General features: G+C 36.8%; 1 protein-coding gene and 1 long non-coding RNA gene across 2 annotated transcripts in view; one reads left to right on the plus strand and one right to left on the minus strand.

Annotated features, from left to right (window-relative positions):
* The window catches only part of LOC139981552 (uncharacterized), a 35,201-nt gene extending 13,599 nt beyond the window's left edge, over window positions 1-21,602 (minus strand). Inside the window, exons 1-2 of the mRNA XM_071994024.1 lie at window positions 19,656-21,602; window positions 14,046-14,153 (exon numbers count right to left, since the gene is read on the minus strand). Coding sequence (XP_071850125.1) covers window positions 14,046-14,153; window positions 19,656-19,674 — 127 coding nt within the window. The 5' untranslated portion in view covers window positions 19,675-21,602. The remainder of the gene's footprint in view (window positions 1-14,045; window positions 14,154-19,655) is intronic.
* LOC139981554 (uncharacterized) lies at window positions 7,119-9,763 on the plus strand. The gene is made up of 3 exons (XR_011797889.1): window positions 7,119-7,309; window positions 8,400-8,517; window positions 9,172-9,763. It is a non-coding gene; the product is annotated as an uncharacterized lncRNA (long non-coding RNA).
* Window positions 21,603-21,858: the final 256 nt, after the last annotated feature.

The raw sequence follows: 21,858 nt of genomic DNA on the forward strand, positions 1-21,858 counted from the left end.
TCTCTATATATGGCTCTGAAGGCGATATGTTGCTAGCGCCCTCTATTTCAGATGTGGGGATAGCTAGGCAAAGGTTAAGGTTGAAAAGAGGACAACATTATGAGCCTATATAGTATATAGGTTTATTGTTCATAGTTAATTTTATTGTATCATTCTTGAACAATAATAAAAAGATATTCAAATCGGTGCTAATAATGAGAATCAAACATAATTTTGAATAAATTACAGCCTCAACCTACAGCCGACTGACGTCATTGTACTAGACACGTCACAGAACAGAAACGATGAGAAAGAAGACGACCGAGATTCTCACCAAGGTAAGCTCAAATTACTTTATTTTTAGGGCTACGTATCATCTTAATTTGCACGTATTGGTGGTCCAATTCTGCACTATACCTTTTGTGGAAGCAGCTTCTGTTTTCAGTTCTATAGAACTGCCGTACGGCAAGCCGTTTTACTTTTTATTCGATATTGATATCAACAATTATTTGCTGCTATCATCAGATCATATGAAGATATCATCAAATAATTGCTGATATCAACAAATATTTGCTGATATCACCAATTATTTGGTGATATCAGCAAATATTTGATAGTTAACTTTGTAACTGTTACCAGGGAACTGTATATCGAGCCATCCTGAAAACATCTAAAACAAGTTGTTAACTATATAATTGTTGTTTGCGAGAATTTAGTCACTGATGTAGACAATTTTCAGGGGATGGGGTAGGTATGTGAATGGCGTAGGGAGGTTGCCATTGTGGTATATTAAGGAACCAGAAAAGGGTGGCACAAACTTTTGCCTTTATTCTATGAGGTAATGGTGGGACCATTGTGACCGGGTAACGCAACGCAGCGGAAGATGTGACAGGCAGCACGTGTGTCTTTGTGAACTGAGTTACAAAACAAGTTGGGAAAGCCACTGAAGTACTTTACTATAATTAATAATCAACATACACGATAAAAATATTGTCTTCCTTACAAAATACATTATGTCTAATATATGTCTCTTATAACTAGTACAAACTTTACTCACTTCCCAAACGTTGGCGTGCAAATGGACCCCCTGCCCACCCCCACCCCCCCCCCCCCCGCCTTCGTTATTTGGGAGAAATGGGATTTGTTCACATTCACACAGGGAAGAATTTGACCACTGCTACTGATGTACACCGCCAAATCTTATTCAATGACACCAGATTGCATCTCTTCCTATTATAAAAATCTTTCATTCACTTCTGCCATTTCACAAAGGTACATGGCCATAACTAAATTTAAAAAAAAATGAAGTGTGGGGGGGGGTATGTAAAATCCCTAATTCCCTCCCTGAATCCGCGCCTGATAGTCTGGTCGCCATTTTGGTCATATTCAGCTCAAATGTTACAAAAAGTACATAAATATTTGCACTGTTTGTTGGCATATGAAAATTTCACGTTTTAAAAATTGTTATAGTACTCTATACCATTACGTATAACAATGTAAAATCTCGCTACCTGACAAGGTGACAGATTGCAACCATATTGCGAAATATTTTATAGGTTTCTATGCCAACAGATATCAGAGTGACAATCTACATTTAATGTTACGAAGGAGTGCAAAAAAATTTCCAGGGGTAACATTATAAATTTGTTAGAATTGCAAAAGTCGAAGCAGCGCCCTATATAATATATGTCGCTTAATCAGGTAAGGCAATGATCAGAACAAAAGATTTAATCTAATTATCAAACATATTAGAATGTATTGCAACGTAACCAAACTGACCTAATATAAACAATCATTAAATTGGGATTCATTCTCCCTTAACCTACCAAAACAAAAACAAAAGAAAAGAAAAGAAACAAAAAGGAAAACAAATATCTTTTCATATACAATTCGTTATTTCCTCTTTTCTACACTTCCTCTCTATTTAATATCCTGAATATCAGGAAACAATTAAAACATAACGTTCCACTAAACAATATGGGAATTTCCTGTAGTTGATTGAGAAGCTGTTAAAGACATATAATTGAGTCAAGTAATGATAAAGGGGTACTGGTAAAGATTGTTAATAATATGCTAGTCCTAAATGTCTAAGAACTAACACTGAAAAGGGACGCAACCACAATTATTGTACTGGGTTGCGACGTTATACTTCCTCCGGAGCATGGTTTCCCCCTGCCAACCCACCCCATCGATAAACAATCTTGTGAAGACACCTTTACATTCAACAAAAGGTAACAACATAGACCAGTTGTTAAGCTTTATAGTCCCTTGATTTCATACATGTATGTTGTTACCCGTTCTTAATAGCATTAAGTCTGGTAGACCAGGCTATGAATGAGCTAGGTATCACCTGGAAGGAGGATTTATCTCATGTGGTTTTTCTAGACCAAAATTTCATAAGGAATAAGAATATCTTGGATAAAAAGCCCAAATCCTGTACTCACCCCCCGAAAAGGGTGGTTTCTTTCTCGTTGGGGGGGTGGTCAAATCCTCCCTCCAGGTGATACCTAGCTCATTCATAGGCTGGTCTAATTACCTTTCACTGAAATGAACTAATTAGAAACGACTTAACCTTTGGCACAAAAATAAACTGAAACTGATAAATAATTCTAAGGCTACATGACAGTTGACTGTAACTACTTTTATTTTCAGTGCTTTGTTAGAAACCAATCTTAACCATTGCACATGAGTATGGCGAATGCGAAACTAACAAGAGATATTAAGTAAGAGAAGACAGCAATTTTCTTTTACGTTATCTGATACTGAAGCTGAGTTCATTAATTAAAATAGCAAGCTGGAACTTAAAATCAAATAAGGAAGCATGCAACGATGGTTTTAAGCCAGGTATTATCAAACATGTTATTTATTTTATTTTATTGCCAAACCCATGACACACGCCTGTAATATCTCTTTTAATACTGGCATATTTCCTAACAAACTCAAAGTCGCAAAAGTAGTACCTATCTTCAAGAAAGGTGACATGAGTTCTTATCAAAATAATCGCCCTATATCACTGTTATCGTGTTTTTCAAAACTGATTGAACGGTTAATGTTCAATCATATTTTCGGTTTTATGTGCAAGTTCAACATTCTTTGTAACCAACAGTATGTTTTCCGCCCTGGTCATTCTACTGAACTTGCTCTGGCAGATGCTATTGACAGACTTTACATTAATCTCGATAATGACAACACTTGCATCGGCGTCTTCCTCGACCTGTCCAAAGCATTCGACACAATTAACCACTCCATTTTATTATCCAAATTATCTTTCTACGGAATCAGAGGAACTACCCTAAATTGGCTAGACAGTTATGTCACAAATAGGTTACAATACACTACATACAAGAATTCAAATTCTGGACTAGGTGAAATCGCCTGTGGTGTGCCTCAGGGCTCTGTATTAGTTCCTTTGTTGTTTATTATATACGTTAATTATATCTGCCATGTCTCCAACATCGCTCATACAGTTTTATTTACAAATGACACCAATCTTTTCTTTCACTCGAAGAACGTAAATTCACTCCAAAGTACTCTCTCTTATAAACTGGATAAGTTCTGTGATTGGTTCGCAGCAAACAAATTAAGAATTATTATTGATAAGACTTAGTACATTGTTTTTAGTAGTAGTAGAGCAGTTCGTTGGGATAAGGATATTACGATGAACGGTAAAATAACTAAATGTGTAACTGAAACTAAGTTTCTTGGTATTAATATTGATAGCAAACTTTCTTGGAATAGCCATATTTCGTCAGTATGTAACATTGTAGCTAAAAATACTGGTATATTATCTAAACTGAAAATTTTCCCACACAACATGTACTTAGAATGCTATATCAAACATTAGTTCTGCCTCACCTATCCTACTGTACAACTATTTGGTCTGGTACATACAATGTTAACATTGACCGCATAAATATTCTCCAAAAGAGGGCTATACGTCACATTGCTAATGCCCCACCACTTGAACATACTAGTGGAATATTCAAGTCCCTAAATTTATTAAAACTTGGTGATATTATAACAGTCAAGGTTGCTACCTTTGCTTACAAAGCATGGAATGGATTACATGCCAGTCGCTTTTAATGACTTTATATGTATGTGTAAAAGCAAGTTGGCCTGACGTTTCGATCCCAGTAACAGGATCTTCTTCAGAGGCTGAATGACAAGTAACAGTAACAGAAGGGACAGAAACACGCACAGAATAGCGGGATGAGTAAATGACAAAAATGAATAAAACACAAGAACACAAATATAATTACAAATACAGAGTAGATAATGAGGATCACCCAATAGTTTATAGTTGGCTTTTACTTTTTAATCTCTTCGCATATAGAGACTTTATATGTAGTAACAGAGTCTTACATAACCATCACACAAGACAATTCTACAGCGCTCATTGCAATTTTTACCATAGTAACATAGGGAAATTCGGTCTTCGTAATAGAGCAATACAAATTTGAAATGATCTCTCAAAAAACTTGAAGTCTATAACTTCAAAATTACTGTATATTTAATCCTTACCTATACTGTATTACATATATTTGTATATATATTTTTTCTCCCAGGGAGTCTCCTACCTTCACTCTAAAAACTGTTGGGCAAAACTGGTTGAGCAAACAAAGCATTGCCCAATAAGAGTAAATATTAACCAACAACTGGGTAAAAGAAATTACACAACTGATATGGGTAAACTTTGTCGTGCAAAAATTAAGATGTAGTTTGTTGTTACTTTCTGTTGGGCAAACAAGCTTGATTTGCCCAATGTTGTGCAAAAACCAGCATTTTTGCGCCATTACTATACTTGTACTCTTCGCGATGTGCATGCATCATGAGTAGATCGTATATAGTGAACGTGTTCAGTGGCGGCGGAACCGGGGGGGGGGCTTGGGGGGCTCAGCCCCCCCCCAATAAAAAAGTTGAGGGGGCAAATGCATGATAAGCCCCCCCCAATATTTACCAAGGCTCCGAAACGTGCATCTGCCCATTTTTCAATGCATACTTGTCGATCTGTCCGATGCACACGTATACTCTATAGGTGTAATAATTTTAGTAATTGCTGGGGGACCCTCGGCCCGTCCCCTGGCTATAGACCACATTGTCACCCCAACCGCGTCTTCACGCCCCGTGAAAAGTGGAAGCAGTGAGTGTGAGTACCGGTAAGCGTAACACAACTTCGTCTTAGGCCAATGACTTGCCTCATTTCAGCCAGTTCTCCAACATCCCCTTACTTAGTGGCGGAGCGTCCATATATACAGTCAGGGGGCGGATGCCCCCCCCCCCCCTGACGGACTCAAATGGACTGCTGGCGCCCTTTTCAGCTTTTCACAACTTTTTACTTATTCGCGATTTTTGACTATTTTATTGCGCTCTCATATACCTATTGACATTTGTCATATTCTGTTAGTGTAATTTTCCGACAAAATGGCGACGACACCTATTTATTCTCCGTTTATCTGCAATTAGCAAGGCCCCGGAAAGGGTCATTTCCTGCAATCTAGGGAGTATCTTTACTCAAAAATATTCTGTACGCTCCGCGCCAACCTGTGGTGGCGCTCCGCTTAGATAGTGTCGAAAGCGCCCCTACAGACCATTCTTGCCCTCCCTGACCAATACTCTAGCTCCGCCACTGCCCTCACTACACTCAAAAACATCTTTGCGAGTACACTACGACGAGTAATAGCTACTCTCTTAAAAAACCATCGAATATACAAATTACAATGTTTTTACAGACTTTTACGTGCAATCTGAGAAATTGCAGGCTTGAGACCCATATTTTAGGGCTAGGTATTCGCAGCATAAAACACTCGGAAAGTGCCGTTTCCGGCCATCTGGGGGTTTGAAAAAACCCCAAAATTTTTTGTACGCTCCGCGCCAACCGATGGTGGCGCTCCGCTTAGATAGTCTCCACACATTAGCCCCCCCCCCAATAATTTTTCCGTTCCGCCGCGCCTGAACGTGTTATAATTTACACAATGGCTGACGAATTTGTAAGCGCAGTACTCAAGAGGTGGGAAATGCCAGAGTTATGTGCTACATTTGAAGGTGAGCGTAAAGAAAAACAATCCTCTGCTTGGTGTGTGCATCGAACACTGCGATCTCTACATATTAGTGGTATCGAATGATCGTTCGTTCTCTCGGTGCTACATGTAGACTATACCAGGCATACGTAAAGCCCGGGTCGCATCTGCAACTCGCAATACAATTGAAGGTTGAATCGCGTAGTTAGACACGGGTATCAACTTGTTGCGCAATAAAAGTTGCGCCGTCGATTTGGGTTGATTTGCAATAAAGCAATGTCCTAATCAGCGCAACTTCTCAGAAGCAACTTTTCTGATGCGCGTGATTTTAGTTGCGAGTTGAATCGCGTGTTGAATCGCGCAGATGTGACCCGGCCTTAAAGGCTACTAATACTAATTGTATTTCCAGCATAGTTGTATTACGTTAGGCTAGCTTGTAGTGAAGCGATTGACAGGCGCCACAGGCGCGCCCGCAAGTGTGTAACTAGGCCTCACATTGTATTAACGTTGCGAACGCCTGTGTAATACAGATGCTTGTCAACTTACGGTAAGCTATGCGTATGCACCAGGTCTCTCTAGCCTATATCTTGGCTAGACAAGGTTTCATTGTAGCACATTTTCGTTGTAAATCATAAATTGTACTCCCTTTTTTTCTTTTAAGTTTTATACGGCAAATGACCACATGAACCCTTATTAGCTTAACGTTAGACCTAGCCTGTCATAACTTAGGCCTAATGTTAGACTTACACGTACGTTGTTAATGCTAGTAGTAGTACGTACATACAGTAGTATAAATAATGGACCCTTCGAAGTTCGAACACTTTAGCACTAAAATGCTCTAGAATTGTATCTGTTCACACTTCTTTTAAAATGATACTATCGATGGCAGAAGAAACATTCTCGTTAGAAAAAAAGTCGCTTCATAGGTTTCGTCAAATTGATCCTATTGTAGCCTATTTGTGCCATGGTGAAATCATGCATTCGTTAGGGGTGTCCGAACTTCGAGGGTTTTTCAAACTTCAAAGAAGCCTAAGTTAGGCCTGGCATTTAATGAGTTCTAGGCTATAATAATATTAGTATAGCATAGAACATCAGCGCTAGTAATGTTATAGGCCTATAATGCTGTTTGCATATTTTTCTCTTTCCTACAAGTAGAACATACAGGACTTCGAATTATTACAAAAACCAACTGCCAACAAATTATACAACAGAGTGGGATATTTGACAATGGACATTTTGTGCTATACAGGCGATCATCCCAAACTGGCCGAACTTTTTGCATTTAGAGAAGACGTTGGATGCACTGACTGATGGTAAGCCAAATTTATTGTATAGTCATGGCCTGTGAATTCATAGCTAGCTTCATTCAGAGCTTATGCCATGACAATATAGTTTCTCTTTCCAGTATGTCTGTAAAGATGGGTCAATATTTGGATTAACCTTCAAAATATGTTTTTGGTGGTTTGTTACTTTTTAAAAATCTATCAAAATCAACTGATCTGAATTGACCAAATCAGCTGGTTAATGTCAAATGGTGGCTTCTGAACCTTTCTGCAAACTTTCTCCAAACATTGCACTCAATATGATTAATTGGCTACTATTTTATTTGTAGTCGTGTTCGGGTTTGTGTGTGGTTGAAGTGAGACCCAGCCCTGTTATAATATTAACTCAATGACAGTCACTTGGACATGTATCAGTGTTGTTTGCCTGTTCCACATAGGGTTTGAATAATTCCTGTTGATTTCTCAACAAGTGAAATGATTTTTTTGACAGCAGGAGTAATGACTGAAAACCTCATTATTAGCCTTGTTTACTCATTAATGCTCAATTGAATATAATATTTGGATTAATTCTACTGTCGATAAGCACAAACTTGAAAATGGCCAATGAGATTGATTCCTTATGTGTATACTTTTCCAATGCTGAGGAAAAGAAATTAGCTTGTTGTGTTTTGTACTCTTCTCAAGATGATTTATGAGCAGGAAGATTAAACATGTTAAAACGTCTAGAAGTTGATTTTTCCAAAAATCTTTGGACAATTGTATTCAGATTTTAGTACGACTGTGTCAATGAAAGGTTAGCACATACTATGAGCTTTTTCATTTTTTTCCTTCAAAGTCTTATAAAATTTGGCTTGAAATTAGTGTGTAGGGTAGGTAATTAAGTCTTCTAAAACAAATGTGTAGGTCCCCTATGAGTACACATGCCACATTAACTTTCATGTTGCTGTTATTAATGTGTATGAGCATAAAGTTGTGGAGCACATTTAGGGCGGTGTAGATCCCTTGAATTTTATCCTCAGTCCTTGAAGTTTTATATGGTCAGACTATAATGTGCCTTATTAATATTTTTGTCGTTTATACCTGCAAGCATTCTCATTTCTTGCCTTAATCTATTTTACAGATGAAAAGAAGAACTTAGCTTTCTTTCTGTTGCCATTGCTTTTTTGAGGATGGGCAAAGAAAAGCGGATCTGCTACGGTGACTAGTTGCCTTCAAGCATTCATATAGACGATCAGCCAGTAAGCAAAATCATTAATTATATATATTTTTTGGGTATTCTTTTGGTGGTACACCTTTTGGTTCACACCAGCTCAGCTGAAACTTTGTTTAACCTCATAAACTTGGTGTGTTGTTGTTTATAGTGAGTAGAAGAATGCTACTTATTGTGCTAGTGGTCAAAGGTCATGTGAGGTTAACAAGGGCCAAACACTTAAAACCTTGAAAATATGCTAACTTAAAGAGTGAAAGTTAGATGAATCTCATATGTGATGCATATAGGTTTGCCAACATGAGTACATGAATCCCATTGATTATAGTAGAGGTCAGAGGTCATTAGAAGCCACCAGGGCAATTTTTTTTTAAATTAGACTAGTGATGAAATTGGGGGAAGGTTCAATAAATTTCATCGTCGGTATGTAAACCCTGGTCATAATAATGAAGTGATCCGGTACTTGATAGTGCAAGGGAAAGGTCATTTGACATTAATGGGGTGGGCGTTACACTTTGAAAACCTTCAAGATAACTATGTTGACTTTCCTGACCTGTTTTTTCTTTTTAATTATACTGGTCCACAGTATCATAGCATTGTGCAGAAGTCTTAAAACTCTGTCTATCCACCTGTTTTTGTTACATTTTATTTGCAGCTCGAGGAGTTTATTTTCTTTAATTTGCAGTCGGTGACAAGTGTTAGAGGACTACTGCAAGACAATATCGAAGGATGAGCGACCACAGCCATTCCTTCTGTGCTTAGGAGAGAGCAAAGGTTCCCCTCAGCATTTTTTTGTGATAATTGAGAGACGTCCAATAATGCAGTCCTCACTCCTAACGGCAGTAGACTATTTGTTTTAAAGTCATTATGTGTTGGACATTAACTTCCAAACTCAATGTAAGGGGGTTTGGGAGTTTTTTCATGCTGAGGTATATGAACTTGGTTTTATCAAAAGTCGTTCACTGGGTGCCTTTGGAGCTTTCGTAGCAAACAGAAGTGTTTAAGGGTCAAAGTGTCTGCAACAAACTTTTCAAATGGTTTCTCGGTATTAACCTGACATGTTTACATTTTAAGGTTGCTTTAGTTTCATATATATATTTAAATATTAAAGGGAAATAGTAACTGTTTGCCTTGGCAAACTGTACCTACAAAAAATCTGTATTTTTTTTGGGGGGGGGGGGGTGGGGGTAGATTTGTTATTGTATACAGTTGTGAAAGGTTGAGGCAGGGTTGGTATATCAAACAAACATTTAATTTTGTGTGTTTAACAGATCAGGTGCCAGCAGTGTCCCTATATGATCACTTATAATTGTGATCTTGAAGCTGCTTTTATTTCTAGTATGTAGAATCAATGTGGGATGTGTAACCATTTGGCTTTTGTTTGAAAAGATGTCTAAATTTCACAGTTCATCAAGCATCTAAGCACAATCAAAATGTTAGCAAAATATGCCTTGGCTCCTGTTAAAGCAATTGCAGATACAATGGTGTATCAATATTTTTCGGTTTGTGTGTCCTTGTTTAAAACATAAAATGGTTAGCTTCAATTGACCAGAGTTGCTTGAAAGAGACCAACATTAAGCTGTACATGATTGTGTGTTGCACCTGTACCTTGTGTAGTTGATGTCAACATACAGGAGGTCTTCTGTGGTCAACACATTTCAAGAAATGAATGTAGTAAACAATGGCAAAATATGGATAGCTAATATTTTCAGCTTTAATATTGTTAATATGTGTTTATCCCCATTGTGAGTTTATGAAATTATTGCTTTGGATGGAAGTCACAGATCATTTAACTAGGTAAATAGAGGTCAAGCACTGAATGCTGTGAGAATTCATACCGGAGGAACAATCTGAAGTCGGCAAAGACCAGAAAAAATAAAAGTATGAAAAACATGTATTACTTGTTTGTTCTTTATCATTCTCTGTTTAAGCTTTATAACCTATTAAATAAACCCAGTTGTATGAAAAATGTTTACAATCCAATGTTGGTATTGTATTAGTTAACCAACCATTATTATTTTTAACTAGCTGTTGGGCAAGAATCATTGGGTAAAGAAAAATCCATTGGTAAAAGGTTTCACACAACCATTGGGCAAATCGCTGACCAACATTGTTGGGTAAAGGCGTTGGGCAAAGGTGTTGGGCAAAGGTGTTGGGTATTTATTTAACCGTTTGCTGGGCAAAATCATTAACCAACTTAGTTGGGCACTTTTTTGCCCAATATCAACCAGGAGGCATACGGACCCAACGGTTGTGTAAATAATTGCCCAGGTTGGGCAATAATTTGCCCAACAATTTTAAGAGTGTTGTTAAGTCTTTTTAAGACTTTATATGAGACTTCCTTTCCCATTGTACACAATTGGCGGTAAAATATATATATATATACAACAACAAAACACTCAATAGTTTTTAGCTGGCTTTTACTTTTGTTATCTCTTCGCAAATAGAGAAAGCCTAAGTGTGTGAAGTTGCTTTTATGCACTGTTTGGCTGTAACGCGGAAGTACTTTCAACAGACTTTCAACAGAAATGAATAGATGAATGAATGACCACGCACAGAATAGCGGGATGAGTAAATGACAAAAATGAATAAAACACAAGAACACAAATACAAGTACAAATACAGAGTAGATAAGGAGGATCACCCAATAGTTTATATTTGGCTTTTACTTTGTAGTCTCTTCGCATATAGAGACTTTTAATGTAGTAACAGAGTCTTACATAACCATCACACAAGACAATCCTACAGCGCTCATTGCAATTTTTACCATAGTAACATAGGGAAATTCGGTCTTCGTAACAGAGCAATACAAATTTGGAATGATCTATCAAAAAATTTGAAGTCTATAACTTCAAAATTACTGTATATTTAATCCTTACCTATACTGTATTACATATATTTGTATATATATATATTTTTTTTCTCCTAGGGAGTCTCCTACCTTCTTAAATCTTTTTAAGACTTTATATGAGACTTCCTTTCCCATTGTGCACAATTGGCGATAAATAAATATATATATATATATATATATATATATATATATATATATATATATATATATATATACAAAAAATAATAATAACTCAATAGTTTTTAGCTGGCGTTTACTTTGTCTTCTCTTCGCATATAGAGAAAGCCTCAGTGTGTGAAGTTGCTTTTATGCACTGTTTGGCTGTAACGCGGAAGTACTTAAAACAGACCAGGCTATGAATGAGCTAGGTAACACCTGGAAGGAGGAATTATCTCATGTGGTATATCTAAACCAGAATTTCATAAGGAAAAAGAATATCTTGGATTAAAAGCCCAAATCCTGAACGCAGTCCCCGAAAAGGGTTTTTTTTTTCTGGGGGCCATTTTTTAAGGAAAAAATACCAGAGGTTACATTTACACACAAAAAGGATAAAATGTGGTTTTTCTAGACCATAATTTCATAAGGAATAAGAATATCTTGGGTTAAAAGCCCAAATCCCGAACGCACCCCCGTAAAGGTTTTTTTCGGGGGGGGGGTCCATTTTTGAAGGGAAAAATAACCATTAGTTACATTTACACTCTAATAAGATAAAACAAACTCTTATTAACCTCAAAATGCAAACCGAGTTAGTTAATTAAACCTTATATATTGGATGTGGTAACACTGTGGTGGTGGGGGAGTATTAAGGGGTCTCTAAAGTACCCCCTATTTAACCCTAACTGCACTGGGAGGAGCATTATGACAGTTTTTGCCACGGATTTGAACCGTTTGAGATATGAACTAAATTCTATCATGACTTTTTCCCCACGTCTTGCGCACATTTTGACACCACTTTGTCCATATAGGACCCCTGCAGGGTGAGTTATGTACCAATGTGTGATGACGTCACAGAAATGTTTTCAATTTTTACATTGACTGTACAAAACGTTAGTATAAATAGGATACAAATACTCTAACTTGGGACAAATTTAAAAGTCTGTTTGCTTTAAAGTACATACCAATTATGATTACTTAATCTTCTGAATTGCTTTATCATCACTGTCGCCTAGAAAGTCTTCACAATCATTTTCTAGAAACAGTTCTTGCACATCGTCAGGTATTAAGTTAAACCTTCTCGGGCCATCTCAGCTCTAGTGATTCTGTCCATCCATTGTACGTTAACAATGTTTTCCAGCTTTCATAACAACTGAGCGCCATTCTCTAGCAATGAAGTTTGATCTAAGAATGTGTAGCTTAAGAATCTGCTGGCATGGTGGTAGCAATGACATATCAATGGTCTTGTTCTGCTTTGTAAATTTGCGATCAAGGATTGTATATCTGGCTGTCAGTGTCTACTTTGACCTGATGGGATTCCGGGGTTCGCATAATCTTTACTTACTGTTCAGTTTTAGTCTTTACTTATAAGGCACAAGAAAATGGTCATGTTTAAAACATACCACCACAGACGGACAAAACCGATCAACAGTAAAGATGTATAAGGTAGCAAAACATATACCACTCAATTCAGGAGAAATGGAGGACACAGAATTGAGAGACCAAATGAAGATTTCTAGATTTGACTTAGTTCCCATTTTGTTTACCCGTTATTGCGATCGAAACCACAGCTGCTCGTAGCTAATTTGACTGTACCTTTCTTCTTAAACAAATGCGGAATCAAGTTAAAGGGGAAAATATTTTGAAAATTATAGAACCAATTTGATTGAAATACGAATTTGTATTTCCAGATTGAGAAAGACATTTGGCTGTTCGACACATAGATGTATGTGGACATTTGGTTATGAAAGGTTTCCAGACTTTGACCTATAGTATATCTACAAGACCCAAATGACAATTGACCTCCTATTTCAACAGGAGTGTTGTAGAAATACCCCCTTTCGTACTGAGAAAGTGTCCTTTTGTGAGAAACAAAGAAATATAATGTAAAAGTCCCTGTTGTTAAAAATCTTTCAACTGAAGACTCTGTTCCTAAAAACACATTCAAATAATGCATCTTCGTATAGTGTATAAGGAGTACTTACAAAATACAAATTTAAATAGTTGAAAGTTAAAAGGTCATGAAAGAGCATAAGCAAAACTTGAAAGATAATAATTGCAAAATTTGGTATTGCAAAGTAGAAATTAAAGTTATATATAAAGCCTATTAAGTTTCATCATCGCTGGAAGGATGGGTGAGGGGAAACCCCTTCTCCGTCATCCACTTGTATGGGTTCAGCTCAGTTAACTGAAGTTCTGAGAATTAAAAGAAGATGACAAAAGATACATGGTTATATTTGGTTCGGTTGTCTATCCAGTTGTGTATGATGCCAGTTAACAGTGATTCTAACGATTCTAACAACCCCCCCCCCCCCTTTTTTTATCATAAATGGGAGATATAAACCGGGAACGCATTGATGTTATTGAAACAGCAAGTTCCAAATACCTAGTAAACTTTTCACTAACCCTCAATCAATCATTGTTTATCCATATAATGTGTTTAACTTTTAAGAATCTTACTTACTGTTTATACACATATATTTAAAATTGTTTTGGTGGTTGTAGTGAGGGCAAGTGGTGGTGTGACTGAAGGCATCTTCTCTAAACCAACTTACCTGGTTTGATGCATTCAAGCTCTTGTTTCAGGAACAAATGGAAGTGAGCGTCTTCTCTAACTTCAAGATGATGATCACTGCATTGGATCGGTGGTGAAGGAGGATCTCCTAAAAGAGACACATGGTGAAATATTTTCAAATGCTTTTGTTTTCTCGAATTAGATGAGATTGCTTTAAGCTAGCTAAAGCCGGTTACTATTCAATAATAATCAAGTATGTTCTTTTGAACAAAACTTTCCATTTCCCTGCGCATCACCATCAACTGATGTACTTTTGTACCAACCATACGATTGTATTTAACATCACTATGTAAGTAGTGATCCTTATACTGATGCGGATATTACCTGTCCTACGTTGTCAGGGACCATGGTCATGTCTGGTAGTGTGTTCATGATAACATATTCTAAATATATATGAATGTCATTTGCTATAGGAAATGGTGTTGCCTCGACATTTATGATTACAAGCATGCACCTTGATCCCACAAAGTGACCAATACGCAAACTTACGAATGGGTTTGACAAAATAGCCTTTAACGTACGACAATGTGAGGATACCAGTCCTATTAATTTAGTAGCTCAGGATAATCCGTGTAACAGCTCTTTTGCTAGTTTTTACAAGTTGATGAGAATAAAATACAGTATGCTTTGACTTTTGGAAATTTGCCATTTAGTAAAACAAATATATGTTGGTAGATATGTCGGTTACATATATTGGTGATAGTATGATTTAGGAAATGACAATATCATTATCAAAGTATAAAGATGAAGGGCTAAAATGGGGTGGCTACATGATTGTTAATATGACTGTCAATTATAGCGATGATTGCAAAAAAATATTGACTATACACAGGTGTAACATTGACCTATTTAGTAAATAAATAGAAGCATTAACTAGCATAGAATATACATAGCTTGTGTATGTATGTGTCATGTACTGCATAAAATCCTTACTGTAGTTCAACGCAAATGTTTCCACAACAAGGGAAAGACTCCAATTTTCATGCACAATGAAATTTATTATGTCAGCGAGACGAATTATTTCCTCTACATTTGAATATGCAACACAATACTTCATGTAATGCTATGCAATGCATGTTAACTAATGTCCAGCAGAAGCAGCTGAATACTATGTTTGACTTTGCATGAGAAATTGACCATAAATATGTGAAATTTTAGACGGTAGAAGTAGGCACATTATCAATTAATGTTTAAAGATAGAGGTATCCTAAGAGTATGGAGCAAATATTGGTATTTGAGTGATTTCTTCATTGCAAACTTAAGGGTAAGGGGTGCTTTCTCTTTTATCTGAATATCATCTGCTTTAATGTGCAAACAATCTGAACAAAACCTGCTATATTACGCTTACCATTATATACTTAGAATTTAGCTGTAGGGTATAGTGTTAGTAGATCCATGCACCCTCATAATGTTACAAAAGTAACTCAACACAGGCCTACATGCAGACATGTGGGCACTTTGACAACGGAACGACATCTTGTTCCTATCTTTATTTGTGTTCAGTCTTAATTTCCTGTCCGGTACATTGCAATAGCATTTCCACCTTTTTCACTGAACTGAGTTTAGTGCAAGTCTCAATGAAATTTAGCCTGATGTAAAATACCACCTTAAAAGAAAATAAGTTCTTTCTCTACTTGTTAATAATCAGGTCAATATTAGCTGTACATATATCAGCTTAACTTGCTTATTTGCTTAACACAGTTTGCATTAATATTTTGTTGCAACAAACATGATATATACTGTATACTGTAGATAATTTAATTTTGTTCATCTTTTCAAGGTGCTCATCTCGGTAGAGTTAAAACCAGAAAATAGATAATGTCCAGATACTATTGGAAAACTCTTAATACTGATGTGTCAAAGCTTGTCTAATGTTGCAATGTGTACCAGGAGACAAACATTACATTATCTCGACCCAGAACAAACCTACATAGCATTCCAGTAACTGGATTGTGGCAATAGGTATATGTACCCATTTCTGATGTTGAAAGAAACAGGTATATGCACTGGGGGATTGGGTCTGTTCTTGATTGGGTCTTGTTCACATTGTTCACAGCCCATAGGGCTGCCTTTTGAGCTGACGGTATGGAAACACACATTTTCCGAACATGCGTCCATCAGTTCGATGCTTCGGAGTTCGTATTGGCAGTTTGAGCACAGGCGGGAGGGGGGGTGGAGCTGCAGCCTCCCAATCAAATATTTTTGTGATAATTCGGGCAATATGCTGATAATTTTCGGGCACCTACTGAAAGAAAAATAAATTGCAATGTGTTTTTCAATGATTAAACTTATATTATTATTATCATTATTATTGTAACGACTTCCCCCAAAATGGTAATAAGACGGCAAATGATTGTATGCCATTGGCATGCGAAGTAATAACCGAGAAACCCCTAATTCTTAGTTTACCAAGAAATTTTTCAGTATGTGTTAATTAATGAGCTGATGTTTTGGTTAGTTCTGTTTTGTTAATTGGTTAAGGTTTTCTTTTGCTTTGTGGCATCAATTTGCCTACCTCAGTGTTTCAGAAAATGGTAAAAAGTTGGGTTTCACTTCCTGCCTTTGGATGGGGATTGTATTAATACCATTACTAGGTTTCAAATTGGCAAATGATTAACTTAACTAGACTATGTAGTTTGAATTCCTGTAAATGCATTAAAATACATGATAAAGTGTAAAATGTTAATTGTCTTTATTTCAGGAAAGTTCAGCAACAAGTGAGGAAAGCACTTCTGATGAGGGAAGGACTGAAGAAGTTCAAGGGTCAGTTGGAGAAGCCATTGATGAAAGTGCAGCCTCCATTTCCCATGAGGCGAATATTCAGGTAAGAAATAATATTTCATTAGTATACATTAAACATTCACACACTGTTCTCGCAAGTAAGAATCATATTTACAGTCTTCCTGGACAAAATTTATAGAACAACCCTGATCTGCTGATCAAAACCATTTTGTCTTTTAAGGAGTAATTTATCCAGTATGACATAGCAAATTGGTATGCAAAATGGGCAAAAGTGCAGAGTTGTAAAGATGTATCGTACTTGAATACACACTGAAACATACAGTACTATTTGCAGTAGCATAGATAGGACCAAGATTCATAAATCTTCAAATACCTTCACAAAAAAAAAATTAACACAAAATATTTGTGTTCACTATCCTATAAGATCCCCTTATTCTGTATTTCACTGCTTACAGTAAACAATGTGTATATCTTGTCATTGTTCCCCATGTGGTACTTACATGACCCAATTGTTTGCAATATATTATCCAAATTCTGTGATATGAGGTTTTTATTAAAAACCTCATATCCACTTAAACTATCAGATTAACAATATGTAATACTATTCTGAATAAGTATGCAATGTGAAATATGATATGCATAACATGTGGCTCATATTCCAGTGTTTTCATTTTCTTGTGGTAATTAAAGATAATTATGAGGGCATCTACGTACGGTACTTGATTAATCGGGCACCGCAGTTGTTGCCGTTAATACTTCTGCTAATAAAATAGACAGCGTCTTTTTCTATGATTTTTTTCAACCTCATTGACTCCACGATGCCATAACGACATACATAACTAGCTTATCTATTCAAAGCTTACTTCAAAATGTGGAATGAAAGTCTAAAAGTTTACAACTTTGAACGTTGTTTTTCTCGAAGATATTTTCCGTTAGGATAGCATAAACCCCACCCATAGTATGAATATTTAAATTCTATGAACGTCATTGAATAATGAGGTAAATAATTGTCACTTTGCCGCGTCGTAAGCAACCCAGTACAACGGTATGTACTACAACACCATATGATTTTTGTGTGTACATTGTGTATGGCTGTGATACGCGGGCGGAACTTTTTCGGATTGCTGTGAATTAGTCTATTGTAAGCAACGGCTCATAAGTAAACATGTTACCTATTCACTGATTGCTTGAATTCAAACAATTTCAAGCAATGACACATCGGTGAAACGCTGTCAATCTATTATCATTTAGTATATAACTGATCCCCTTTATTAAAGTGTACTCGTCCAACGCGTCTGCATAACTTTTCCCGCCTTTGTCACCTTTGTGTATATTGCACTCTGTATGTGAAATCTTACTATAGCAGAGCTTTTGAGGCTGTTACAAAATGAGATCATCCTGCATTTTTAAACTCTCAGTAATTAGCCAAGTGTGCAAGATAAAAACAATATGTGTCTACGATTACAAACTTATAAAAGCTCCAAGCAAGATATGTTGTCCAATTGACATTCACATTAGCATGTGAACACTTATTTCCAAAATCAATTCCAATCAATGACACATCGGTGGAACGCTGGCAATCTTTAATAATTTGGTATCTTACTGGTCCCCTTTACTAAAGTGTATTCGTCCACCTTTGTTTGGACAACTTTTCCTGCCATTACCAAATTTATCTGGCAAATTGTAAGTGCAGGAAGGGAAATTTACTTTTTAAAATGAAAATATCAGGTTATTGTAGGCCTAAGCCATAAAACTTATTAAGACTGGTCGGTAGTATTGGCTGATAATTGGTTTAATGGGAAAGAGTTTTATCCGTGATAGAATTTCGTCGTGAAGTTGTTGTTTGCTGTATATGGCAGGCATTGCGACAAGAAAATTAATATATTGTTTCTTGTCTAAAGTTCTAGCTGCATCATAATTAAATATTTAAGAAAAGGTGCCTCCAGATGTGATTTGTAGTGTTAACAAAAAATACTCAAACAAAAACTATTTTTTACAAAGGACGAAACGTATTATGATCATCAGTAAAATTTCTTTCCACCGACCATCACAATAACCAGTTGTTTTCTCACTAACAGGTTCACAGAAGCCCCGACGTGAACCGCTAGTGCTTAAACTTCACTACTACCATGCATGAATTTAAATTTCATATTTTCAACACTTCTATCTAAATCAGTATCAAAGCAAAACGGTTAATTTCCATTTTTTTGTATAATTTTTTATCCTCCTCAATTGAAAACAGTGGCGGCCTGGCCACACGGGCATTTAGGCAATGACCGGTGGGCTGGTGGGCTGGGGAGCCTGGTAAAAATTGCAGCCCATTTTCACATTAGTTAATAGAATACAGACGGGCTGTGTAGAAATATATTTTAACTGTGGGAATCAGCTCATGAAATCACCATGTTAATTAGTCTGTTAGTTCGTAACACTTTGAAAAACTAAATAAAATCCAGTCTACAACATATATGTTTGTCTATTTTTGTTTACATTTTTAACTTTCCTCAGTTTAATCAAGTGTTGCTTCTGGAAAATTATTTTGGGGCCATTTTTCAATGATTATTGTAACCTACAAAATTGAGAAATATAGCACCATTTTGCATCTAGGCATTCCTTAACTTCAATAAAAATCTCAATGGGTAGGGGGACACCCCTTTCCTTAAGGATTGTCCCCCAGGACGGCGATCACTATGTCAGTAGCATATCAATGAATAATGGGCCGGTCTAGGTGGAAAATGCCCGGGCCGGTTTTAAGACCCAGTCCGCCCCTGATTGAAAACATACATACCGGACAGACTAAGCCCGGAATTCTTGAACATAAAGTTACATAAAGTATTAAACAGAGACTTACCTTTACTCTGCGAAGACATTTCTCTAGTGTAACAAGCACAAAATAGGCTGCCTGGATCTAGTGAGACAGTATCCACTCTGAGTAAATCTCATTGCGAACCAACGCGTTGTAACGTTGTCAAAATTTCCACAAAAAAAAGAACACATGTTCCTGTTTGTGCACGCCTATCTTTTGATACAAACACGAGAAAACGTCGCTCGGTTTTCTCGTGCTCTCATTGGACGAAAGATTCACAGGGCGGATCCAGACTTCTGGCGGGAATTATTTTTCCCACTTCGACGCGGCATATTAGCGTAATGGGCGTGGACTATCGGTCGTTGTTACGGCTTATTGGTCCACGTCACAGACTATGCAGTGATATCTCTCGGGTGTTTGTTTGGGTGCTGGAAGTTCTCAATTAAGTTACATGTCAGGGATTCTAGTACACGTATATGGCAAGCCATGTGGGTCAAACACTGCATAATATATCCGCGTATTAATTTATCTGTGCAACCGATGTGAATGCTCCGCATTCGAATACGAAGTGCTAAGCACACAAGTAATACACGTCCGTGTCGCGGGCATATGGCAAGCCGTTTTAACATTTACCTCGCAATTCGACTTAAGTCGAATACATTTCACTTAAGTGGAGTTCAATTTCACTTAAGCAGAATACTATTTAACTTAAGTGGAATTCTATTTCACTTAAGTGGAATACCATTCCACTTAAGCTTAATTGTATTTTACTTAAGCTGAATTCATCAACTTGTCACTGCATTTTACTTAAGCTAAATTCTATTTCACTTAAGTGGAATTGCATTCCACTTAAGTGGAATTGTATTCCACTTAAGTGGAAATGCATTTTGCCCACCGAAGAAAACGAAACTTGTATTTTTCTTAGAAGACATTCGATTGGATTGTACTTGGTCCGATTGAAGATAGTGACCAATGAAAATGAATTTAACATCAATTTAAAGTTAAGAAAAATCCTTTCCAAAACCGTTTGAACTAAATTTGTCAGATCACCGGAAATGGCAGTTCCAGAGCTTGAGAATGACCAACCCGATGTACACTTTGGCCTGAGAACCAAGTATTTCCCACTAGTTTTTTTTTTTGGTCAATTTGTTTTAGTGCTCTGACTATACGTCAGTCTGCCCTCTATCGTCATGATCATTGATGTTGCATATGTTAGTTTCACTGTCCAGTCGCTTACAACAACTTCATTGCATTTCGATTAACTCATTTTAATCAAACCCCTTATTTTGTAGCAGAAATACGACCGCATTCTATAGCTTTACGGATCCAGTGTTATATATACCTTGTCGATTTTCTGACGACTTTTCTTTACCAGCTGCGATCCACGTTTAGTTGCATAGTACATATAGCATCCAACATTGTCAAGTATATTGTCCACCGACACACTTCTCCCCCAAAAAAATCAAAATATGCAGACATTCTGGAATAAATCTGGTTTCCCATCTGGTTTTACTCTTCAATTTTGCATGACTGAATGAATGAATATCAGTGCTTTGTAGTATAAGGCAGAGGAAGGGCTGTTTCTGTCCACTCCCGTACGTACATTGTTGACATTAACATCCGGGTAGTAGCACCACAGGCATATCTCTCTCTATATATATAACACACGCTAGACTGCAGAATAGAGATCATTCCAACTACACTGTCACAAAATAATCTGAAAACACTAGGAATAAAGGAAGGTATTTGTTCACAACCTGTAGATTCAGAAACATTAATTCAATTAACATAAACTTAGGAGAAATCCAGGATTCATAAAAGAATGAAACGTTTTTGAAGTTAAAAACATGTCATCACTTCCTCAATTACATAGCTAGAAAACTGCAGTGTATCGCGGTAATTACACGTTCTTTAGTATCGATACATACATACCCTATACTAACTGATGTGCTTTTACCTGGTGTACAATAGAACCAGTAACCGTGACGGAAATAGGTTCAAAGATCGTTGTAGGGTATAGTGTGAGTGCTATCAACGATTGACGAATATAGGCTGCAGTTATTTGAAAATTGTTAAAGGACTTAACACAACTGATGCATTAAAATGTATTAAGCCCAGCTCGGGAGAACGAATGCAAATAACTCACACACATGTTCCACATGACGTAAAGTTTACGTTTAGAATGAATTCGTGAACAATTAAACATTTTGCAGAAAAATGAGTTGACGAAAATTTTTATTTGTTTACT

The sequence above is a fragment of the Apostichopus japonicus genome, chromosome 15 (genome assembly GCF_037975245.1).
Source record: "Apostichopus japonicus isolate 1M-3 chromosome 15, ASM3797524v1, whole genome shotgun sequence".
In the NCBI taxonomy this organism is placed as follows: Eukaryota; Metazoa; Echinodermata; class Holothuroidea; order Aspidochirotida; family Stichopodidae; genus Apostichopus; species Apostichopus japonicus.